Genomic DNA, 20,580 nt, shown 5'->3' with positions numbered 1-20,580 from the left:
CTTAATACTGTGTAGGTTGCCTCATACGGTTTGGCGGGATCGGTTCTGTTCAGCCCTACGCCGCAACATACATGGACCGGAAATATCCGTCCAGGACAACCCGACCTGCTTGCTGTTGACCTGCGCTTGTGATCGGACCCGAGTAGAAAAAAAAAGAAAACCAAGACCCTAGGACCAAAGTCGCATGGAACTGCCCGCCGGATGTAAACATTCCGGAACAGGCTCCTGAAAGCCCCCCACAACGTGGTTCGTCTAGATACGGCTGCGCGTGTCTACGCCATGGTCATATCCCTTCCTAACACCCGCCAGGCGGCCGCAGCATCCCCAGCCAACAACCTGGGAGCCTGTGGTAGCTAGTTGCATCCCAAGATCCAGACCCAGATGGCACGTAACAGAACCCGGGCTGAACTTGGTCACCGGCCCAGAGCCAGCTGAAAGCTGGGATGCTTGGATGTGAAGGATGGCCCGACCAACGACTTTATTTCCAGTGCAGCGAGGAGCCGCAACGCAACCAATCAATCCCTCTGGGTAAATCAAGTAGCTTTGTTCTGACTCCGTTGAGAGGATGGCAGGGAGCTACGAGAGTTTCCCGTCGACGCTGTTCTGGAGGAGCATAAAAGGGCGCCCTTTGCTAACTGGCATCCAGACTACATCCATCCAAGAGTTCTTCTTTCCTCGCCATCCAACGTTGCTCATTACGTTTTTCCCGAGTAGTACAGTCACGCCATATCGGCACCACACCACGATGCGTATTGCCCGCCTTACCTCTCGCGCCCTCGCGGGAGGTCTCTTGTGGAAGCCCCTGCCGGATCGCGGACTTCACTCACCGTCCGATTCCCGCCTCGCCATCCGCCAGGAGGCCTGCGATGAGGGCTTTGAGACATGCTCGAGCGGTTGCATGCCTGCTGGTAGCGAGTGTTGTGCCAGGTGCGTCAGTCATAAGGCTCTGCCTCGGATCTTGCAAGCATCGTGAATCACAGCTGCTAATATGGCCTTTCCCCCAAAAAGCCTCGGCGATGACATGTTCTGCGAAGCTGGTACCTACTGTACAGGCTTGGGCTCCTGCTGCCCGGTACGTACCCTATTACACTCAACATCGACCTCCAAGACCTTGTCATTCCTAAGCAAGACTGCAGGACGGCGAGACCTGCGATGGGCCCACAACTGGCTGCACCGAGGGCACCGTGGACTGCCATGGATCGTAAGTCCGTCCATGAATGCTAGCCGAAAGTGTCCGCTGTTGGCTCTGGCTATGATTCTCACTCAGACATGAAACTAACCCGGTTCCTCAAATCTAGGTGCATACCTGCAGAAGCAATCTGCTGCGATGGCGGCTTCTTCTGTAACAGCGACGAACTCTGTGATGGCAGCGGTTGCCGCCCGAAGGTAGAGTGCGACGAGCAAAGCCCGTGCCCCGCTGGCTTCACCTGCAATGAAGGTGCATGTATTCCGACCGAGTCGCCGGAGCCTCCCACAGGGGAGCCTCCCACAGAGCCTCCCACGGGGGACCCTCCCACAGAACCGCCTACAGGAGAGCCTCCTACAGAGCCGCCCACAGGGGACCCTCCTACAGAGCCTCCCACAGGGGAGCCCACAGGGGAGCCTCCTACAGAGCCTCCTACAGGGGACCCTCCCACAGAACCTCCCACAGGGGACCCTCCTACAGAACCTCCTACAGAACCTCCTACAGGGGAGCCTCCGACAGAGCCGCCCACAGGAGAGCCTCCGACAGAACCTCCCACAGGAGAGCCTCCGACAGAACCTCCCACCGGGGAGCCTCCTACAGAGCCTCCTACAGAGCCTCCTACAGAGCCTCCTACAGAACCGCCCACAGGGGAGCCTCCTACAGAGCCTCCCACAGGGGAGCCTCCTACAGAGCCTCCCACAGGAGAGCCTCCTACAGAGCCGCCCACAGGGGAGCCGTCTACGCCGGACACACCTACTCCGGGAGCGCCCACACCAGGGACGCCCACATCAGGGACGCCCACACCAGGGACGCCTACGCCGGAGTGCGAGGAGGGCTTGGCCGAGTGTGATGGCGGGTACTGCATAGCCGCGAACGGTGTATGCTGCGGGACCGGGCGAGGAAATTACTGCGATGTAAGTTTGGCTCCTTTTCAAGCTCGCTACCTCATGCGCGGGATGCTTCTAACCTCTTCACCACCTTCTAGGCTGGCTACTACTGTGTCCCTGGGGGCTGCTGCAGGGTTGGCGAGACCTGTCGCAACACCACCGACGGCGGGAACTCCAACGGGAACTCCAGCGGGAACGGCAACCCGGGCCCGACTCCGTCCAGCCAGCGGGCCCCGAGTGCAACAATCGGAGTGACGCCTGGGACGGACAGCGGGGGCACGACTGGCGCTGCGAGCGCACGACGCGGCACGTCCGCCGGCCTCGTCGGTGCCATGGTGGCCGTTGTAATGATGTTTCTGTGAGTGCCTGCCATAGGCATGCACCCGTAGGAAAGTAACCCAAGTACGGGCGAGTTGAAGTGTGGTGGTGTTCTCATTTGCTGGAATTCCTGGGGGGAAAGATTGACCTGGGAGGATCGGATTGTTCATGACGGTTCCTGTACCTAAAGTCCTAGTCATTACAATACATTTACCATTGACCGTTGCACACGCATCGTTCGCCTTGGCCAAGATACCAGCCGTGCTTGCATGCGATGGCTGTCTGGCACGCTCGATGCTGTGTCGAAAGCCGCCTCCCGTTTCAAGCACCCGTGCCTGGCCGTTTCCCTGGGCAGCCATCCACCTTTCCGCCCGTCATTGTGCCCACGCTCAGCTGTCACCGTTGCAATCAGCCGAGCGCCTTGAACAAGGAATATCTACGAGGCACGACGCTGTAGGCATCGGAATTCACCAAACACTAAAATTGACTGCCTTCCCGTGGCAGTAGGTTTGGGTCGGTGAGAAGGGAAGCGGCGGTGGCCCCGCTCCGCCGGACAGGAACCTGGGCCTTGTTTGAAGCCGAGGAACTCAAGACGGGATGTGGGAAAGCAACGAGTCAGAACGTTGAGTCGCAAGCGGTGATTTCGTAGGGGTAATTATGGATTGCAGCGAGGGTCGCGCGGTTCTGAAACGGTCCTTTGCAACGGCCATGCCAAGTCATCCAGCAGCCAGGTAGACGCTTACCTACCTAGGTAGGTTCTCTCAGGAATGGGAATCTCGGTTCAAAGCATGAATGTGCCAGTGAAATGAAGGCCTCTGCTGGACGAGAGCAAGACTACCTAGCTACCGTCTCGCTGTGGCTTGTTGCTGGGGCTGATGTCGGGGATCCTTCCCGAAGTCAGCCGGCGGAAAAAGTGGGTCTCACAGGGCGCGAGGCGGGGCCGAAGGGCCGGGACGCCACAATGCCCGGCGGATCCGGACCTGTGCTGTATAGTACTGCGTAGTCAATCAAGTACAGAGCACCCAACTAGAACCTTTGGTACTGTATACGCAGTAGCACACTGAGCCCCACTAGGTGCCTTGCCTCCCGGTCGGGCATGCACCAGGTTGTGGCAAGCTTCCCGGCTGTCGCTCGATCCGGGGCTGTGCTTTGGCTCCCTGCGGATACCTCAGGTACCTACCTCAACGAAAGGATGACGCATTGGATCACGAAACATTGAATTGGCTGAACTCCACCCACGGGGCGGGTTTCACGGCCTGCCTGGGCATGCCCTCCGTTGCCAAGGACAGGCTTATCCACGACGGAAGCCCGGGCAGTGGTTTGGGCGGCGATCCTGAGGCCCACTGATGCGCTGCATCACCTGCTGTGTACACAGTAGGTACCCATGGGCGGCCCCCCATCTTGCATCAAAACAAACATGCTAAACAACCTGGAACCAAGCGCCAACCGCCAAACTCGGTCCATCAGCGCACAGATGGCTTGGTTCTCCTCCCCACGTGACTTCGCGTTCTGGCTTGGGCTGGGCGCCGGATTCTCCCGACGGGCTGGCTACATGGTGGGAAGCTGAGGCTTTTTTTTACGCAGGATCCCTTTTGACGGGGGCATGAAATGTGCAGAGTCAGGGCGCCCATTCGCATTCGAAGCAGCGCCTGGGATTCTTTCTGGCCAGCAGGGCGTCCTGAGCAAGCCCCCCCCGCCGGCGGGCCCGGGCTTTCGTGGTTCCGCATCCCGATCTCCCACCTGGGCCGCTTGCCATCACCTGGCCGCAAGTGGCAGAATGACGAACGCGGCCCCGTGGGGCACGTGGTCTGTGCGCTCCAACAGGCGTTGGACAGGCGTTGATGCTGCTAAGCCGCGGCGGCGTCGCGCGAACCGCGTAGCCGTAGCCAGGCGAGAGAAAGCGTTGGCGGCACGCTGCAACACCGCACCACGCATCCCTCTCTGCTCCAATTCTCCCCCCTCCCCCCACCACAGCACCCCGGGGACAGACGCTGCCGACTCACCCCTTGGTCGCCGGCTTGTCTTTGCTCTGTCCATCGCATCTCGGACCTGGTATTTTTCTTAGCATCCCATCCGCGGGTAGGTTGTCTGTCTCACACCATCGCACAATCCGACTCTCGGATCGCGCCCCCGCGAAATGACAGAGCCGGAAACGACCACAACAGCAACGCCAGGCCCAACCCGATTGGATAGCAAGGGGCTCGCCTCGGACGGAGCATTTCGCCATCGGCTGCCGCCCACGGCCCCGCGTTTCACTCCTGTTCAGCACTACGCCGGCGACGCCATGTCCAAGATGGACGCCGTGCCTCGAACTGCGGCGGCCGTCGTCGCCTTGGATAGCGCACCATCGTGCTCCCCCGCCGATGCCGACAACGGCGCAGGCCGCTTGCGCAACGGGAACCTGCCCGCCACGTTGCCCGCCGGCGGCCACCATGCGACGCCCGTCGATGCTCCTGGCTCCCAACGGGCTGCCTATCTGACGTCGCCTCAATTGCAAAAACCCGAAACCAGGGACGCCCGCGCCTCCAACGGCGCCGAGGCGGCGTTTAGCCCGCCCGCCAGCGGCGGCCGCACAAGCCCCGGCACCAGTCCCGACTCCCAGCTGCTGCAGCTCTCCCAGATCGCTGCCGCCCAGGAGCGCGTTCCCGAGCCGCCGGCGGACGCATGCAACGGCTCCAGGAAGCGCACCGCCGACGGCACGGTCAAGCATTCCCGCGACGCGTCCAACGTGTCCCCCCAACGCACGGCCGGTCACTCGCGAACTACCAGCGCCGTCAGCGTGGCCTCGACGTCCGGTACTCGCATCGGCGAGGTAGGCTTCGTCTTGGTCGTTCGCATGCTGGTTGCCGGGCGCCACGGGCTGCTAACCCCCCTCTTTGCAGGTTTCTGCCGAGCTCAAGGCCCGCCTCTCGTACGCCATGGTCAAGGTCAGCCACGGCTGGCAATCCCACACCATCGACCAGGTAGAGACGCTGGCGTCCCAGGTTGCGTCTCCCACGTCCAGCGCCTCGACGATACACCTGCGCAACGGCTCGTCGACGAGCCCGCAGCTCTCGGCCGTGTCCCATCGGGCGAGCAACAACACGAGCCCGGCCACCAACCCGCACCACCAAGCCTCGGGCCCGGCCGGGGACGCGCAGTGGAAGGGCTCTCCCGGCTCGATATCGCGCGGGAGCTCGGCGTCGCCCGTCAAGACGAGCCACGGCCTCGCGCCGCCCGTTTCGATCCACCCGGCCCCGCAGACCACCGGCAACCACCGCCGGGCGCCGGACCCGGGCCGCGTCCCTCCCTTCCTTTCGCACCAGTCCTCTCCGCGACTCGGCTCGCACGCAAGCCCGTACCTCGCTCCCGCCCGCCACCACAGCGCCATCCCCGAAACCATGCTCGTCTCGCCCCACACCAACGTCCGCGAGCAGGACGCCATCGAGTCGCTCCTCTTTATGAGCAGCCCAGGCAACTCGGCCAACCTCAAGCACGCCTTCCCCCCTTCGTCGCAACCCCTGCCCTCGGCTCACGCCCCGGCCCAACGAACCCCCTTGCCCGGCCACCCGCCGCGGAAGACGCTCCCCACCTCTCGACCCGCGCACCATGCCCGCTCGCAATCGCAATCGCAGCCCCAGCCCCCGCCCCCGCCCAAACGGGTGGGGTTTGAAAAGTCCCCTTCCGTCATGGACGTGGATGAGGCCTCGCCCCGACGCCGCGTCAACGGCGGGCATCTCTCGTCCGCAGACGCACACGCACCCCAAGCCCCGCCACCACCGCAACAGCCAACGCCCAAGCTCAAACAGCTGCCCATGTCCTCCGGGCTGACGGTCCCGTCGAAACCTCGCCGCGCCCTGGCCGACGAGGAGCTCGACCGGATGCTGGATCGCGCCGCCGCCGCATCCGACGGCGACTCCGATTCCGACGGGGAGATTTTGCTCCCGGCGAGGGCAGGCCGCCGGGATGGTGCCGTTGTGGAGTAGGATGCGATGGCTGGGTCCACCGCTTCCGCACCCGCCTCCCGGACCCGGGCGACCACGGTGGGAGGTGTATGAATTTCTGCATGACGCATTCATCATGGCTTTGGGTATGGACATGGGTTTTTTTTTTTTTTGTGGGTTTTTTACAAAACAATGGCGGTTTGTACAAAGAGGATGGTTGCCTGGCTATAGCGTGGGTTTTTTTTTTTTTTTTTTTTTTTTTTTTTTTTTTTTTTTTTTCACTTGGGCTTTCTCTGTTGGGGTGACGGGAGGTAGGGAGGGATTTTTGCTCCAATCAGTTCATTGAGCTTGGGATCAGACAGGCAGGCGGGCGACTGCATTTGGACCTGGCGTTGGTGGCTTGTTGTTTTGTTGTCACGATGCTGCATCTTCCCTGGGCATGTGGATGGTTATATAGCCCTGCTTTGCATGGACATTTGGGCGTCGTCACGTCACGCCTCGTCACGTCACGACCATCGTGCTTCTTGCTGCTTCTCGTGGCATCCACATCCTTGAACCAGACACTCGTAGGTGCTGCCGAGCATGCTAGCAAACTTTCCAAGCAGTGTTGTTCATGAATTGGGGCCATCAATCATCTAGCCTGCGTTCTGGCAGCGCTCGTTCTTGTGTCGGCTATTCTACGGTGCTTGTCTTGTGCTTCCACCACCCGGTGGCAACGCTACAAGTCGTGGGGTCGACGCCGTGGCGGCATGCTGACGACGTCGGTACTGTCTAGAAAGATGAAGCAACTCGAAGACCATCATCCGGACCAGGGCATGGCGGTATGGCCTGTGGCTAGGCCTGTCTGCCTATCGCCTTCCGTCAGACTCTGATCAGGCTCCGTTGTCCCAGCGTTTTATCCATGAATATCTGGGGACCATCGCGCTCTGCATAGCTACTTTGGCCTTGCTGTAGTATCGTATATGGAGTGGATCATGCATGGAGTCTTGCGCTCTCTTCGGTGCACAGCAGGGAGGGGTGTGCACGAGCTAGAGAAAGCAGAGCGTCGATTAGGAGGGTTTGGTCGGGAGAAGCCCACTGGAGCGTAAACCTCAAGCTCGGCTTGCTGATTCGGGAGAGTGGAAGTCTAGCCGAATCCCTGGGTTTTTTCTTTGTTTCTTTCTTTTCTCTTTTGGTTGCTCGGCCCATGGTTCTACCATGTGCTTGCTCTTTTTCACCGCCAGAAAACATCACCAAAGCGTACCCAGAAGAGCGGTTGGTTTGTTTGGCGGGCCGCTTTACGTTCTTTGTGTCTTGTTGGCTCACGAAGCTTTGTGGCTCGTTGTTACGACGGGAGCAGGCCGGGAGGGATTTTCAAAGGCAGAAAACGCAGGTCAAGCTTGGAGAGATTGATTCCTCATTCATGACCGAAAAGTCCTTTTTTTGTTAGGATCTTCTTTGGGTGCTGCTCACCAGCTCTGCCGGCTGGCGTTATGGTAAGTGCTGTCGCTGTTGCTAACGAAGGTCTTGCTGCCCTGGGTGGGAGGTTAAACCCAACAAAAACCCATGGATCCCGGGCCAGAAGCGCTGACCTGTGCGTCTGGTGGCTGTCTTGGGAGACGGGATCTAACAATACAGCTGGAGGTCCCGCCACGCCGACGGGTTTCCGGCCGTGATAACGCGGTGGTCCGGAAGTCGCTGTCGCCCAACCAGGGCGGACCACCAAGTGGTCAAGCTGGAAGGGTGGCGGCGCTCTCTCTGCACTCGTTGCTCCCGGGGCCAGTGGGAGGTCGTCGGTTCGAGTCGCGGCCTGGCCGTGTTCTCAAAAAAAGAACCAGTGTACTATTAGCCCAATCCCATGTGTACTCCAGTCCGCGTTGTCCTTAGTAAAAACCCAGGCAGCAGGGTTTTTCGTAGCCAGGGACGGCTCTTCCCCCGCGTGAGGTGTACTTAGAGTCCTAACTGGTGAGCTTTTTTGCGCTGCTAGGCTTTTGCTTGACATTGCTTTTCCTTCTTTGAACGTTGTGTGCTGTTGAGGCTGGATGCTTACGTTCCCTTATTGTTGATGTTGTACTATAAGTAAGCATGTTTACTTGTCTCAGGGGGGCCAGCACCGAACCGACGACGTATGGATCTTGGCAATGACCCACTTTTCCCTCGACCTTCAGGGTCCACCCATCAGGCGCAAGCTGGGTCCTTGTGCCAAGCACGTGCCAAGCCTCCCGCGCCAGAAATTCCATTTCCAACTTTCCACGTCTCCTGCTCCAACGCAGGCGTTCCACTTGGTCCTCCATCAGGTCTCCTCCCATCTTCAGCTTCCGTCCATCCTCCCCTCATTTTGGCTTCTTCTCCAAAAACAACCACGCTACCAATCCCCTCGTCCCCTCCCTTTCCATCGGGGACTGGGCCCATGTCGGCACTACCCGCCCAGCAATAAAAATCCCCATCAACATGGCGCCCCTCGTCGACAACGACCAGATCCAGAGCGCCGAGCTGCTGCGGCCTCTGCCGTGGTGGCAACACGCCTACGTGTGGCCTTACGCCTTCGCCTGGCCCATCTTCCTGCGCTTCTACTTGGAGCCCAACCTCTACGCCAAATACATCGGCGCCTCGGAATGGACCTTTGTCTGGATTGCCACCATCGTCACCTTCCAGGCCCTGACCTGGCTCTGCACCCACTGGAGCGTCAACCTCAACGCCATTTTCACCGCGCGCAAGGCCCGCGACATCGACGATGCTACCCTGATCAAGGTCATCCCCATCGCCAACGCCGGCGCCGCAGACATCTGCCGGTTGATCCGCGATAAGGTAGCCAGCTACCCGCGCTCCAGGGCAGCCCAGCCCTGTCTTGCCTGCTTCCCCTGCCAGCTGCTAACCCCGTCCCTCCTCAGGTCGGCGACCAGACCAAGATCTCGTTCCTCTTCCAGAAGCGGCGCTTCCTCTACAACCCCGAGACGCGGTCCTTTGCCCCCCTCACCTACGCCCTCGACGCCGAACCCAAGCCGGCCATCGGCCACTTCCAAAAGTCGCGTGGCATCGAGTCGGCCGCCGAGCTGCAGCGCCTTGAGCAGCACTATGGCACCAACACCTTCGACATCCCGGTCCCCACCTTCACCGAGCTCTTCAAGGAGCACGCCGTGGCCCCGTTCTTTGTCTTCCAGGTCTTCTGCGTCGGCCTGTGGCTGCTCGATGAGTACTGGTACTACTCGCTCTTCACCCTCTTCATGCTCGTCATGTTCGAGAGCACCGTCGTGTGGCAGCGCCAGCGCACCTTGACCGAGTTCCGCAGCATGAGCATCAAGCCCTACGACATTTACGTGTTCCGCCAGGGCAAGTGGTCCGAGATCTCGAGCGACCGCCTGCTCCCCGGGGACCTCGTCTCGGTGACCCGTACCAAGGAGGACGGCGGCGTCGCCTGCGACATGCTGCTCGTTGAGGGCACCGCCATCGTCAACGAGGCCATGCTTTCGGGCGAGAGCACCCCGCTTCTCAAGGACTCGATTCGCCTGCGCGACGCGGATGCCCGGATCGAGCCCGACGGCCTGGACAAGAACTCGTTCCTTTGGGGCGGCACCAAGGTCCTGCAAATCACCCACGGAACGGCGGCCGAAGGCAGCGACCAGCCGCAAAACGCTCGTCTCCCCTCCGGCGTGCCCCCGCCCCCCGACAACGGCGCCATGGCCGTCGTGATCAAGACCGGCTTCGAGACGTCCCAGGGCAGCCTGGTGCGCACCATGATTTACTCGACCGAGCGCGTCTCGGCCAACAACCGCGAGGCCCTTCTCTTCATCCTGTTCCTGCTCGTCTTCGCCCTCGCCGCTTCGTGGTACGTCTGGGATGAGGGCGTGCGCAAGGACCGCAAGCGCTCCAAGCTGCTGCTCGACTGCATCCTCATCGTCACGAGCGTCGTGCCTCCCGAGCTGCCCATGGAGCTGAGCCTCGCCGTCAACACGAGCCTGGGCGCCCTGGCCAAGTACGCCATTTTCTGCACCGAGCCCTTCCGCATCCCCTTTGCCGGCCGCATCGACGTCGCCTGCTTTGACAAGACGGGCACCCTGACGGGCGAGGACCTGGTTGTCGAGGGCATCGCCGGCCTGGGCTTGGGCGTCGACCACCGCTCGGGCGCCGACACGCCCCGCGAGAAGGACGGCGCGCACAGCCGCATGACCCCTGTCACGCGTGCCGGCATGGAGACGACGCTGGTTCTCGCCTCCGCTCACGCCCTCGTCAAGCTGGACGAAGGGGAGATCGTCGGCGATCCCATGGAGAAGGCCACCCTCACCGCCCTCGGCTGGTCGCTCGGCAAGAACGATGTGTTGGCAAGCAAGCCGGTCGCCGCCGGCGGCCAGAGCTCGGCCGCCGTCACGGGCACCGTCCAGATCAAGCGCCGCTTCCAGTTCTCGTCGTCCCTCAAGCGCCAAAGCTCCGTCGCCACCATCAACGCCACCGACGCCCAGACGGGCCGCAAGCTGCGCGGAACCTTCGTCGCCGTCAAGGGCGCTCCCGAGACCATCATGAAGATGCTTAGCGTGGTCCCCGCCGACTACGAGGAGACCTTCAAGTACTTCACGCGCCGTGGCTCTCGCGTTCTCGCCCTGGCCTACAAGCACCTGACGACCGACGGCGAGCTCAGCGCCTCCCGCATCAACGATCTCAAGCGCGAGGGTGTGGAGTCGGACCTGACGTTTGCCGGCTTCCTGGTTCTCCAGTGCCCGCTCAAGGACGACGCCAAGGAGGCGGTTCGCATGCTCAACGAGAGCAGCCACCGCGTGGTCATGATCACCGGCGACAACCCCCTCACCGCCGTCCACGTGGCTCGCGAGGTCGAGATTGTCGACCGCGACGTTCTGATCCTCGACAGCCCCGAGCACACGGTCCACGGCGAGGAGTCCCTCGTCTGGCGCAGCGTCGACGACAAGATCCAGATCAACGTCGATCCCACCCAGCCCATCGACCCAGAGATCCTCAACAACAAGGATCTCTGCGTGACGGGATACGCTCTCGCCAAGTTCAAGGGCCAGGTCGGCTGGAAGCAGCTGTTGCGTTACACGTGGGTGTACGCGCGCGTGTCGCCCAAGCAAAAGGAGGACATCTTGCTGGGCCTCAAGGACATGGGCTACTACACCCTGATGGCCGGCGACGGCACCAACGACGTGGGCGCTCTCAAGCAGGCGCACATCGGCGTGGCCCTCCTCAACGGCACCCCCCAAGACCTGACCCGCATCGCCGAGCACCAGCGCAATCAAAAGATGAAGGACCTGTACCTGAAGCAGGTGGACCTGATGAAGCGCTGGAACCAGCCTGCGCCGCCCGTCCCCGCCATGATCGCCCACATGTTCCCTCCCGGCCCGTCGAACCCCCACTACCAGCAAGCCATGGAGCGCGAGGCCCAGAAGCGCGGCATCACGGTGGAGCAGCTCGCCAGGTCCCACGCCGCGGCCGGCGAAAAGATGGAGACGGTCACGTCCCCGGCGGCGCAGCGGCTGATCGACTCGGACCCGCGCCAAGCCAAGCAGGCCGAGGCGGCCAAGCGGGCGGCCGGGTTTGCCGACAAGCTGACGCAGTCCATGATGGAGGCCGAGATGGACGACGAGCCGCCGTCGCTCAAGCTGGGCGACGCGTCGGTGGCGGCGCCGTTCACGTCTAAGCTCCGCAACGTCGTGGCCATCCCCAACATCATTCGTCAGGGCCGGTGCACCCTGGTGGCGACGATCCAGATGTACAAGATCCTGGCCCTGAACTGCCTCATCAGCGCCTACAGCTTGAGCGTGCTGTACCTGGAGGGCATCAAGTTCGGCGACGGGCAGATCACCATCAGCGGCATGCTGCTGAGCGTGTGCTTCCTGTCCATCTCGCGCGCCAGGTCGGTCGAAGGGCTGTCCAAGGAGAGGCCGCAGCCCAACATCTTCAACTTTTACATCATCGGGTCGATCCTCGGGCAGTTTGCCGTCCACGTGGCCACGCTCATTTACATTGCTCGTTACTGCGACGAGCTAGAGCCGTACGTTTCCCATTGTTTTGTATCGTTATCGCATTTGCCATTGCTAACGAGCCACCAGGCGCACCGAAACCGTTGACCTCGAAGCCGAGTTCTCCCCGTCGCTTCTCAACTCGGCCGTGTACCTCCTCCAGCTCATCCAGCAAATCTCGACCTTCGCCGTCAACTATCAAGGCCGCCCCTTCCGCGAGTCCCTCTCCGAGAACAAGGGCATGTTCTACGGCATCCTCGGCGTGACGGGCATCGCCTTTGCTTGCTCGACCGAGATGATCCCGGAGCTCAACGAAAAGATGCGCCTCGTGCCCTTCACGGACGCCTTCAAGAGCACCATGACGGCCGTCATGGTGCTCGACTACGTGGCGTGCTACGTGATCGAGGTGGCGCTCAAGAGGCTGTTTAGCGACCTCCGGGCGCGCGACATTGCCGAGAGGAGGCCGGAGCAGCTGGAGCGGGAGAAGGCGAGGAAGGAGGAGGAGCTGAAGAAGAAGATGGAAGACGAGGCGAGGAAGGAGGCGGAGAAGGTGGCCGAGTTTGAGAGGCGGTTGGAGGAGAAGAAGGCGGCGTTGAGGGCGAGGCTGGCGGGGCAGCAGCAGCAGCAGTAGCAGCAGCAGCAGCAGCAGTAGTAGTCCTGGTGGCGCCTTGGTTGGGTGTTTGGTTTTCTATTTTGTGTTTTTTTTTTTTCTGTTGAAAGCTGTGCCAAGACGGAGAGAGGGGGGAGGGGCTTTGGGATTCGATGGGTTCGTGGTTGGCGGGTTGGTTGGCGGTTTGGTGGGTTGGTGGGTTGGTGGGTTGGCCTTCGTTGTCTCCGAAAAGAGTTGTGTACGATAAGGGATGCGAAGAGGATGGCGGGGAATGAAATAGACGAGTAGAGGTCCTGTACGGAGGTGGTGAGGCCGGATGCGCATATCTGTATCATAGAGGACGCGAAGAGCCTACAACGAGGCGCGTAATAACACAGACGCACGGCCAGCTCTGTCTGCGTTGAGGCAAGGGGTCGACAAAGAGAAAAAAGCAAACAGGGCATGCCGTCGTTCAGAAATGGAAATGGCTCAGGTAGAAGTCATCTAATATACATGGCCACGCCTCTCGTTTTCTCTCTTCCCTTTTACAACCACGCAGGCGACCCCACCATTACCGCGGCCCGCTTAGTTGCCGGGGTTCTCGGCAACAAACTTCTTGCCCTTCTCAATGTTCTTCTTGAGGTCGGCGAAGCAGGCCTCGAGCAGCTTCTCCTCGACGGCGTCGACCTTGCCGACGGGGAGCACCTTCTCGACGCCGTTGGGGCCGAGCTCGACGTTGGAGCTGAAGAAGTCGATGCCCTGGTCCTTGTACAGGGGGCTGTCGACAAAGGTGGGCTCAATGACGCCCTTCTCGCCCTGGGCGGCGCGCAGGATGGACTCGGCCATGCGGGCGCCGGCCATGGCCATGGAGAGGGTGGCGGAGCCGGCGCCGTCCTTGGCCTTGACCACCTCGTCGCCGCCGAACTGGACGCGGTGGACGAGCTCGGCGTTGGAGGACAGGTCGGGGTGGCGGGACTGGCTAAAGAGGGGCACGATGGTGACGCCCGAGTGGCCGCCAACGACGGTGATGTTCTCGTCGGCGGGGTCGGTGCCCTTGATCTCGCTGACGAAGCGGCTGGCGCGGACGACGTCGAGGGTGGTGACGCCGAAGAGGCGGCGGGGGTTGTAGACGCCGCGGGCCTTGAACACCTCGGCGCAGATGGGGACGGTCGAGTTGACGGGGTTGCTGATGATGAGGAGGTTGGCCTCGGGGCAGTTCTCGGCGCAGGCCTTGGCCAGGTCGCGGACGATGCTGGCGTTGGTGTTGAAGAGGTCGTCGCGGGTCATGCCGGGCTTGCGGGGGACGCCGGCGGGGATGAGCACCACCTCGGCGCCCTTGAGGGCGGCGGCGAGGCCCGAGGGGGTGGCCTCGTAGCCCTTGACGGTGGACTTGGTGTTGACGTGGGAAACGTCGGCGCCGACGCCCGGAGCGCCCCGGATGTCATAGAGGGCCAGCTCGGTGACGCGGGGGTTGAGCTTGAGGAGGAGGGAGAGGGGCTGGCCGATACCGCCGGCAGCGCCGAGGACGGCCACCTTGGAGAGCTGCGAGAGGGGATTAGCACCGGAGCCATTGGAGGCATTGGAGCAGGCATTGGATCAGGCATTGACGCAACCCAACCAAGGCCGGCCCGAGAATGACGTCTCGAGAGAGGACAGAAGAAGAAGAAGAAGAAGAAAAAAAAAAGCTCGTTGGGGTAGCTTGGGGGGAGGGGGGCAGACTTACGTTCCTCGCCGACGCCGAGAAGGCGCGGGTCTGGATGCGCGAGGCAGCGAACATGTTGGGCGAAGGAGTGATTGAGTTGGGAGGGAAACCCGCAAACAAGTGAGAGTGGTGTGGATGCAAAGGACGACAGCGAGGGTCGCAAGGAGGCGGGGGGGGGGGGGGGTCTCTGTTTTTTTTTTATGTTGTATGTCTCCTCAAGGTGGAGGGAGGGAGGTCTGGGGGTCGGGTTGGCTTGTTATGTCGACTTGGTGGGAGAAGAGGCAGAAACGCTCCGATGGTGAGCAAAAAAAAAGCTTGCCAAACCGTTTTGGGTTAGCGCCGAGGGGGCCGAGACGAGGGTTGTGTGGGTATCAAAACAAGGCACTCGGGTGCCGTGCCCCGGCCCTCGGAGGGTTCGGGTTTTCCCGTTTGTCAGCTTGACAGAGCCCCACTTGGGCCCCCGATCGGCGCTCCGTCCCCCCCCCGAAGCGGCGAGACGGGCCTGGCTCCACTTTCATCCGATGTCCCTTCATCCGTTCATGCCGTTGCCCAAGTCCCCGTCGCCTTGAACATGTCTTTTAGGACTCTTCAACGCCGTTGGCCCCTGGGAGCCGGATCGACCAGGTCACCCGGTCAAGTGGGTAGCATCCCATGTACGGACTTGTTGAGGATCTCGGGGTGGGTGAAACTCCCAACGGTCCCAACGGTCCCAACGGTCCCAAGGATGGGGAAATCGGTGGGCGCAAGCAGGAACGCATAGCCGGGATTGTTTCTTTCTGTAGTATTACTGCTTGTCTGAACTGGACAAGAACAGAAGCACCAGATTGTCCCGTCGTGCCGACATCCAACCTGGTGCTTGGAGGAGGAGCAGCGGACGAGACATGCGTCGGACGGTTCTGCAGAGGTCATTCGGTACGTTGCGGTAACGTGAGGTGCCGGCGGGCCCGACGTCAACTCGCCCGACGTGTGCTGCTTTTCCAGATGCGCCCCGGCACCGCCACCGCGACCGTCGCGGCCGGGTCCAGGCCGGGGTTCCGTAACCGTCGCCTCCGTCTCGCACTTTGGCCCCATCTCGTGTTACATGCCCCGCGTGCCCATCAGGGCCAACATCAACATTTGGGAGCCCGCCGGGAGGGCAGCTGACACTCGGGGAGGCGGCGTGGCCTGCGTATAGTATGTCTAGTTCTTTACTTTTTTTTTTTTTTTTTATTTTGTCCAAATGTGCTAGATATGTGGTACATGTTCTTTTTGTTCCTTATGTTTCTTATTCTTTTGCTCATTTTCATCTCCACGCTCCTCCCGACGCCTCATGAGCTTGGATTTGAGACGCTTGTGCGCCAATACTTGACTACATCCTCTTGAGTGCACTGAAACAACAAAACGGACCTCATACATTAGGGGCATTTTGTTTGCCGGTTTCTACAAGGCGGTGGTGAGGTAACCGGTGAGAATACAGAGAGATGGACTTACAGGCACCCGAGGCCGCCGAGCGCCGACAGGCCGTAGTACATGCAGCACATGGCCCCGGTGGAGCTGGGCTCGGGCTTGTTGTCGAGCAGATCCTGGGTCTCGTTGATCACCGCGGGTGGGCCGAGGTGCTCAGCGCTGTTGGAATCCTCTCCGAGACGGAACCCCGAGGCATGGGCCGCACTTCCGGAAGCACGAACAACACCAGGCCAACATGCAGTCGCACAGCGAAGATGCCCAATCGCTTTGCTGCGCCAGGGTGGACAGCCGTTGAAGGAACGGGCTTCGCACAGAAAAAGCAGAGAAAGGAAGAATAGATGCCAACCCAAGGCGGCGTACGTCTACGAACAGGGGACGAGGCCAGGGAGCCAACGGGGTCCGGAGGAGGAGGAGGAGGAGCAGGAGGAGCGGACCTCGAGCAAGTCTTTGTTTCTGTCAGACGCTGCTGCCGCGTACCACGACGAATGGCATGACGTCGGGTTGCGCGCCGTGCCCGGTGGGTAAGCCTCGGTGTGCGTTGTCTCCGCCAGCCGCAAGGATGATCACGATGCTCTGCTGGACATCCGCGTCCACGGCTAGAGCTTCAGGGGCAGCTTGCCAACGCCGATCGGGCGAAACCATGGTTTCTTTGAAAAGAAAAAGGCCAAAGGGGCCGAGGAAAGACATGTCATGAATGCTATCAGAAAACGGTGGCGGGCGTGCATCTCAGCCGCGAATCTCGAAACAGTTAATGAACTAATTAATACACCTCAAATTAGGCAACTCCGTGAGCCAGCGACAGTTTGAGCATCACGGCGAGGGGTACTTGCTACCTTCTGCCAAGGGGGCCGGCGCGCTATTGACTCTTGACAAGCTGACGAGCAGACGTATCAGGAACGTGGAATGAAAATGGGACGGAGACAAAAGGAAAGACGGCACGGTCACGGCCCCAGTGGTTTGGTAGGGCAATGATATATCTCGTTCAAAGTGGAGCCATCCTCTGGGAACGCATCTTCCCAAGACATTGTCTGGGCCGGCCGTGGGCTGTCAACCGGGGCCAGATGGGCCTTGTAAGATAGAGAGTAGTATCACAAACATATCGTATCTTTCCTTAGCCCTGGAACAGACAACAACAACGGCCCAAAACAAGCAAACAAGGCGACGTAACATGGATTGGCCTACGGCAGCAAACATGACTACTGCTCGCCACAAACTATATACACGAAGGCCCAACACTTTGGTTTCCCCCCCTTGCAACGCTCAGCGTGCCTTTTCCCCGCTTACAGGCACTGGTGATACCACTGGTTGATGGCCTGGCACGTGCCCTGCGAGCAGCAGGTCGGGCCGTTCCAGCCCTGGCCGCCGCACTGGGCCCACATGCTCGCGCAGTTGCCGCCGCCGTTGCCCGGGTTGCTCGTCGGCGTGGGCTGGCTCGGCTGGCTCGGCTGGGTGGTCGGGGTGGGCTGGGGGTTGCCGCCGCCGCCGCCGTTGTTGGCGCCGTTGGCGATCTCCCGGTGGGCGTTCTGCACCAGCATCTGGGCGTACGAGTCGAACCACGCGCCGGCCTGGGGCGCGCCCGCCATGCCGCACTGGCCGTCGCTCTCGCCGCCGGGCTTGACCCAGAGGACGGCGTCGACGTTGGGGTTGTTGGTGTTGGTCGTGAAGGGCTGGCCGAAGCCGGCGGGCGACACGTTGCACCACTCGCCCCACTCGCGGCGGGCGCCGGGAAGGGCGACGCGGCCCTGGTCGATGATGAACTGCGAGGGCAGGCCGCGCTGGCGCAGCGCCTCGCCGAGCGAGTTGGCGTAGCGGGACTCGTCGGCCGAGGGCGAGCCGTTGGTGTACGACGGCGGGTTGCTGTCCTGGTAGGGGTTGTAGTTGGACACGTTGGACGCGAAGCCGCGGACGCGGGCGTTGGAACCGGCCTTCTGGAGGATGGCCTTGACTTCATCGGCGGCTGCGGGGAGGGGAGGTTAGCACGGAGCGAGAAAGAAGAAGGAAAAAAAAAAAAAAGGACGTACTAGGACCGAGGTTGTCACGCCAGCCCAGCCAGCCGCCGTTGGCGACGTCCAGGTAGAGGTGGATGTGGCTAGCCTGGAGCTGGGAGATGGCGTAGCCGATGGCCTCCTGCTGAGGGCCGCGGGCGTTGCGGCAGAAGGCGCTGGTGCTCGTGACCATGTTGCCGAGGGCATCGGGCTCGACGATGACGGCGAACTGGACGTCGGTGGCGGCCTTGAGCTTCTGCGCGAACGGGTTGACGTACTCCTGCTTGTAGCGGTTCAGGCCGTTCTGCGACAGCTTGAACTCGCCCGCCGACTCGCCGGCCGAGCAGTCGCGGTCCGGCAGGTTGTACAGGACCAGGCCGACGATGGGGTTCTCGCCGCGCTGCTTGGCGGCGCGGGCCTCCTCGATGGCCGCGTCGATGTCGCGCAGCAGGAAGACGTTGGAGATCCACCAGAAGGTGCCGATCTTCTCCTGAATGTACTTGACCTTGTTGGCGTTGGTCTGGTCGCCGCGCGAGAGGAAGGCCTGGCGGGTTTGGTCGAGCTTCTTGCTGTAGCCCGGGTTGACCAGGAGCGAGCGGCCGATGAAGGGGTTGCCGGACTGGCGGGCCTCGAGCTCGGGGACGGGCGAGGCGCCGGCCGCGGCGAGGAGGGCCGCAAAGACGGCGAACGAGGCGCGCATGGTGGATGGACGGGCGGTGGTTGAGATGACAGACCGGGAGGGAGGAAGGGACCTGAGCGAGGAGGGGACGTCTGGCTCGACTCAAAAGGCGCGGTGCCACACCGGGTATCGTGACATGGAGGGGATCCCAAGACGGCCGGAGGTTTATATCTTTCCCCGCGTCGCTAGGGGGCAATACCGTGCCGTCCACGTCTCTTGGACTCGCATGTGCTGCTCGGCCATGTCGTCGGCGATTTTTCTCGGAAGGCCTCCCGGAAGCCCCGAACCGCGCCTGGCTCGGAGCTCGGAGCATGGCCCCAGGCTCCGGTGATTGGTGGATCGCGTTGATGTCATGCGCCCCCGGATCGTGGAGAGGCATGCACATCCTTCACGCAGATCGCGCAGGCTGCCGGCATAGGCCCGTCCATCGCATCGCTTTGACGGAGGACGACCCGGCGGCGTCAGGACCCAATACCGTGGAGAGAGGGTCGCCTTCTATTCCCAAAGCGGTAGGTGGCCGTTGGCGATCCTAGGTCCAGGTCTCGAGGCAGCGCGAGGCGGCGCGAGGCGGAGCGTTTGGGACTTTCGAGACTTTTGCTGAACCTCGCACTCGCTGGTCAACTAACTCTTTTGGGAGACGGAGCCGTTGCCGGAGCCCCTGACAGAGCCCTGCCAGAGCCCTGACAGAGCCCTGCCAGAGCCCTGACAGAGCCCTGCCAGAGCCCTGACAGAGCCCTGCCGGAGCAAGTGAACGAACCTGTCTGTTTCGGCCTTGGGTAGGGTTCCGCGGTGCGTCGCAGCCCCGATGTCATCTGTCCCAAAAAAAAAAAAAGAAAAAAAAAAGAAACGAACAGACGTCTCTCTGGCCGCGTCCCCCTCCCTTCCTCATGCGCGTCGTAGAGTAGATATCGGCCCGGCTCCCTAGCGAGGAGGTGGCCATGTTCCGTCTCGCAGCGATGCGGCGCGCCCTCGATGGGAAAGGCATCTCCGACGGGCGGCCCGTGATCCTCGAAGCGAGCTCGAGACGGAGGCCGAGTCCAAACGGGGAACGGAGCGGAGGCTTGCGACAAGAAACGTTGTCAGTGGCGCGCTTGTCCCTGGAGCGTGGAGAAGCAGAACAAAACGTGGACCTTCATTCCCGGAGGGGACCCACATGAGTGGACCTCCCAGCCCCACAAGGACCTGCCGGGCAGCCCTGCCCCACGGGGAATTCTGCAACGGCTGATGACAAGCACGTGACGACGCGCCATGGCCGCCCGCTTCTTCTGCCGCTTCCGAAGCAAACCGCCCCGGAGGTCGGCCGGCCTTGGCCAGCGGTGACCCAGGACCAGGTCATCTCTGCAGAGGAGCACAACAAGGATAGCAGCGGCTTGTACATACACGATACGTGGTGTACTATATAGAGAGGTAGGTACATCGATCGGACACAGCGACACAAGGAAACAGCCCGAGACGCCGGCCCCCCGGTCCAGGATAGCACGTCATGCTGCACCCAACGCTCCCTTTCTCTTGCTGGTGTGATTAAATGAGCTGGCAGGACCCCTAGGCTACGAACCAGCTGCTTCGAGCATGTTTCTATCCTCCCTCGAGGTGCTATTGTCTCAAGCCTCAACGCCGTGCCCTTGTCGGCGTCGGGATTCGTGCTTGTGACTCGCTTGGATGCGCGACTCGCCACACGCTCCAGGTCGTGGTGTAGGCCGGGGGGGCTAGGTTCAGGTACCCAGATTACACATGCCAGCGCACTCTTCTCTGCGTAGGACTTACCTACATAGGTACCGATGACGCCAAACCGTTTTCATATCGACAAGTACCCGATACCTCCGTGAGAAAAGGCAGGATTTTGGCCTTGGCGTTCGTGGCGAAGACGTCCGGGCCAGGTCGTCCCAGAGCCTCCCCGTCCCCTGCCCACAAGATGGG

At 61.5% G+C, this 20,580-nt stretch overlaps 5 protein-coding genes across 5 annotated transcripts; 3 read left to right on the top strand and 2 right to left on the bottom strand.

The window, feature by feature from the left end:
• Positions 1-565: 565 nt before the first annotated feature.
• VTJ83DRAFT_5195 (uncharacterized protein) lies at positions 566-1,205 on the top strand (the record flags this gene model as incomplete). Its single annotated transcript, XM_071011768.1, has 3 exons — positions 566-927; positions 1,009-1,072; positions 1,137-1,205. The coding sequence occupies 3 exons, from the start codon at positions 566-568 to the stop codon at positions 1,203-1,205; spliced, it is 495 nt and encodes a 164-aa protein (XP_070866645.1).
• A 3,323-nt stretch (positions 1,206-4,528) lies between these two features.
• On the top strand, positions 4,529-6,356 carry VTJ83DRAFT_5194 (uncharacterized protein; the record flags this gene model as incomplete). The annotated part of the gene is made up of 2 exons (XM_071011767.1): positions 4,529-5,203; positions 5,274-6,356. The coding sequence occupies 2 exons, from the start codon at positions 4,529-4,531 to the stop codon at positions 6,354-6,356; spliced, it is 1,758 nt and encodes a 585-aa protein (XP_070866644.1).
• Positions 6,357-8,744: 2,388 nt separating this feature from the next.
• Positions 8,745-12,893, top strand: VTJ83DRAFT_5193 (uncharacterized protein; the record flags this gene model as incomplete). The annotated part of the gene is made up of 3 exons (XM_071011766.1): positions 8,745-9,101; positions 9,185-12,294; positions 12,353-12,893. The coding sequence occupies 3 exons, from the start codon at positions 8,745-8,747 to the stop codon at positions 12,891-12,893; spliced, it is 4,008 nt and encodes a 1,335-aa protein (XP_070866643.1).
• Positions 12,894-13,436: 543 nt separating this feature from the next.
• Positions 13,437-14,628, bottom strand: VTJ83DRAFT_5192 (uncharacterized protein; the record flags this gene model as incomplete). The annotated part of the gene is made up of 2 exons (XM_071011765.1): positions 13,437-14,393; positions 14,575-14,628. 2 exons carry the CDS (start codon positions 14,626-14,628, stop codon positions 13,437-13,439), a joined length of 1,011 nt encoding a protein of 336 aa, XP_070866642.1.
• Positions 14,629-17,279: 2,651 nt separating this feature from the next.
• Positions 17,280-18,684, bottom strand: VTJ83DRAFT_5191 (uncharacterized protein; the record flags this gene model as incomplete). Its single annotated transcript, XM_071011764.1, has 2 exons — positions 17,280-17,956; positions 18,021-18,684. The coding sequence occupies 2 exons, from the start codon at positions 18,682-18,684 to the stop codon at positions 17,280-17,282; spliced, it is 1,341 nt and encodes a 446-aa protein (XP_070866641.1).
• Between the last annotated feature and the right edge of the window lie 1,896 nt (positions 18,685-20,580).

The sequence above is a fragment of the Remersonia thermophila genome, chromosome 4, assembly GCF_042764415.1.
Source record: "Remersonia thermophila strain ATCC 22073 chromosome 4, whole genome shotgun sequence".
NCBI lineage: Eukaryota > Fungi > Ascomycota > Sordariomycetes > Sordariales > Chaetomiaceae > Remersonia > Remersonia thermophila.
This window is presented reverse-complemented; position numbering and strand designations above follow the sequence as displayed.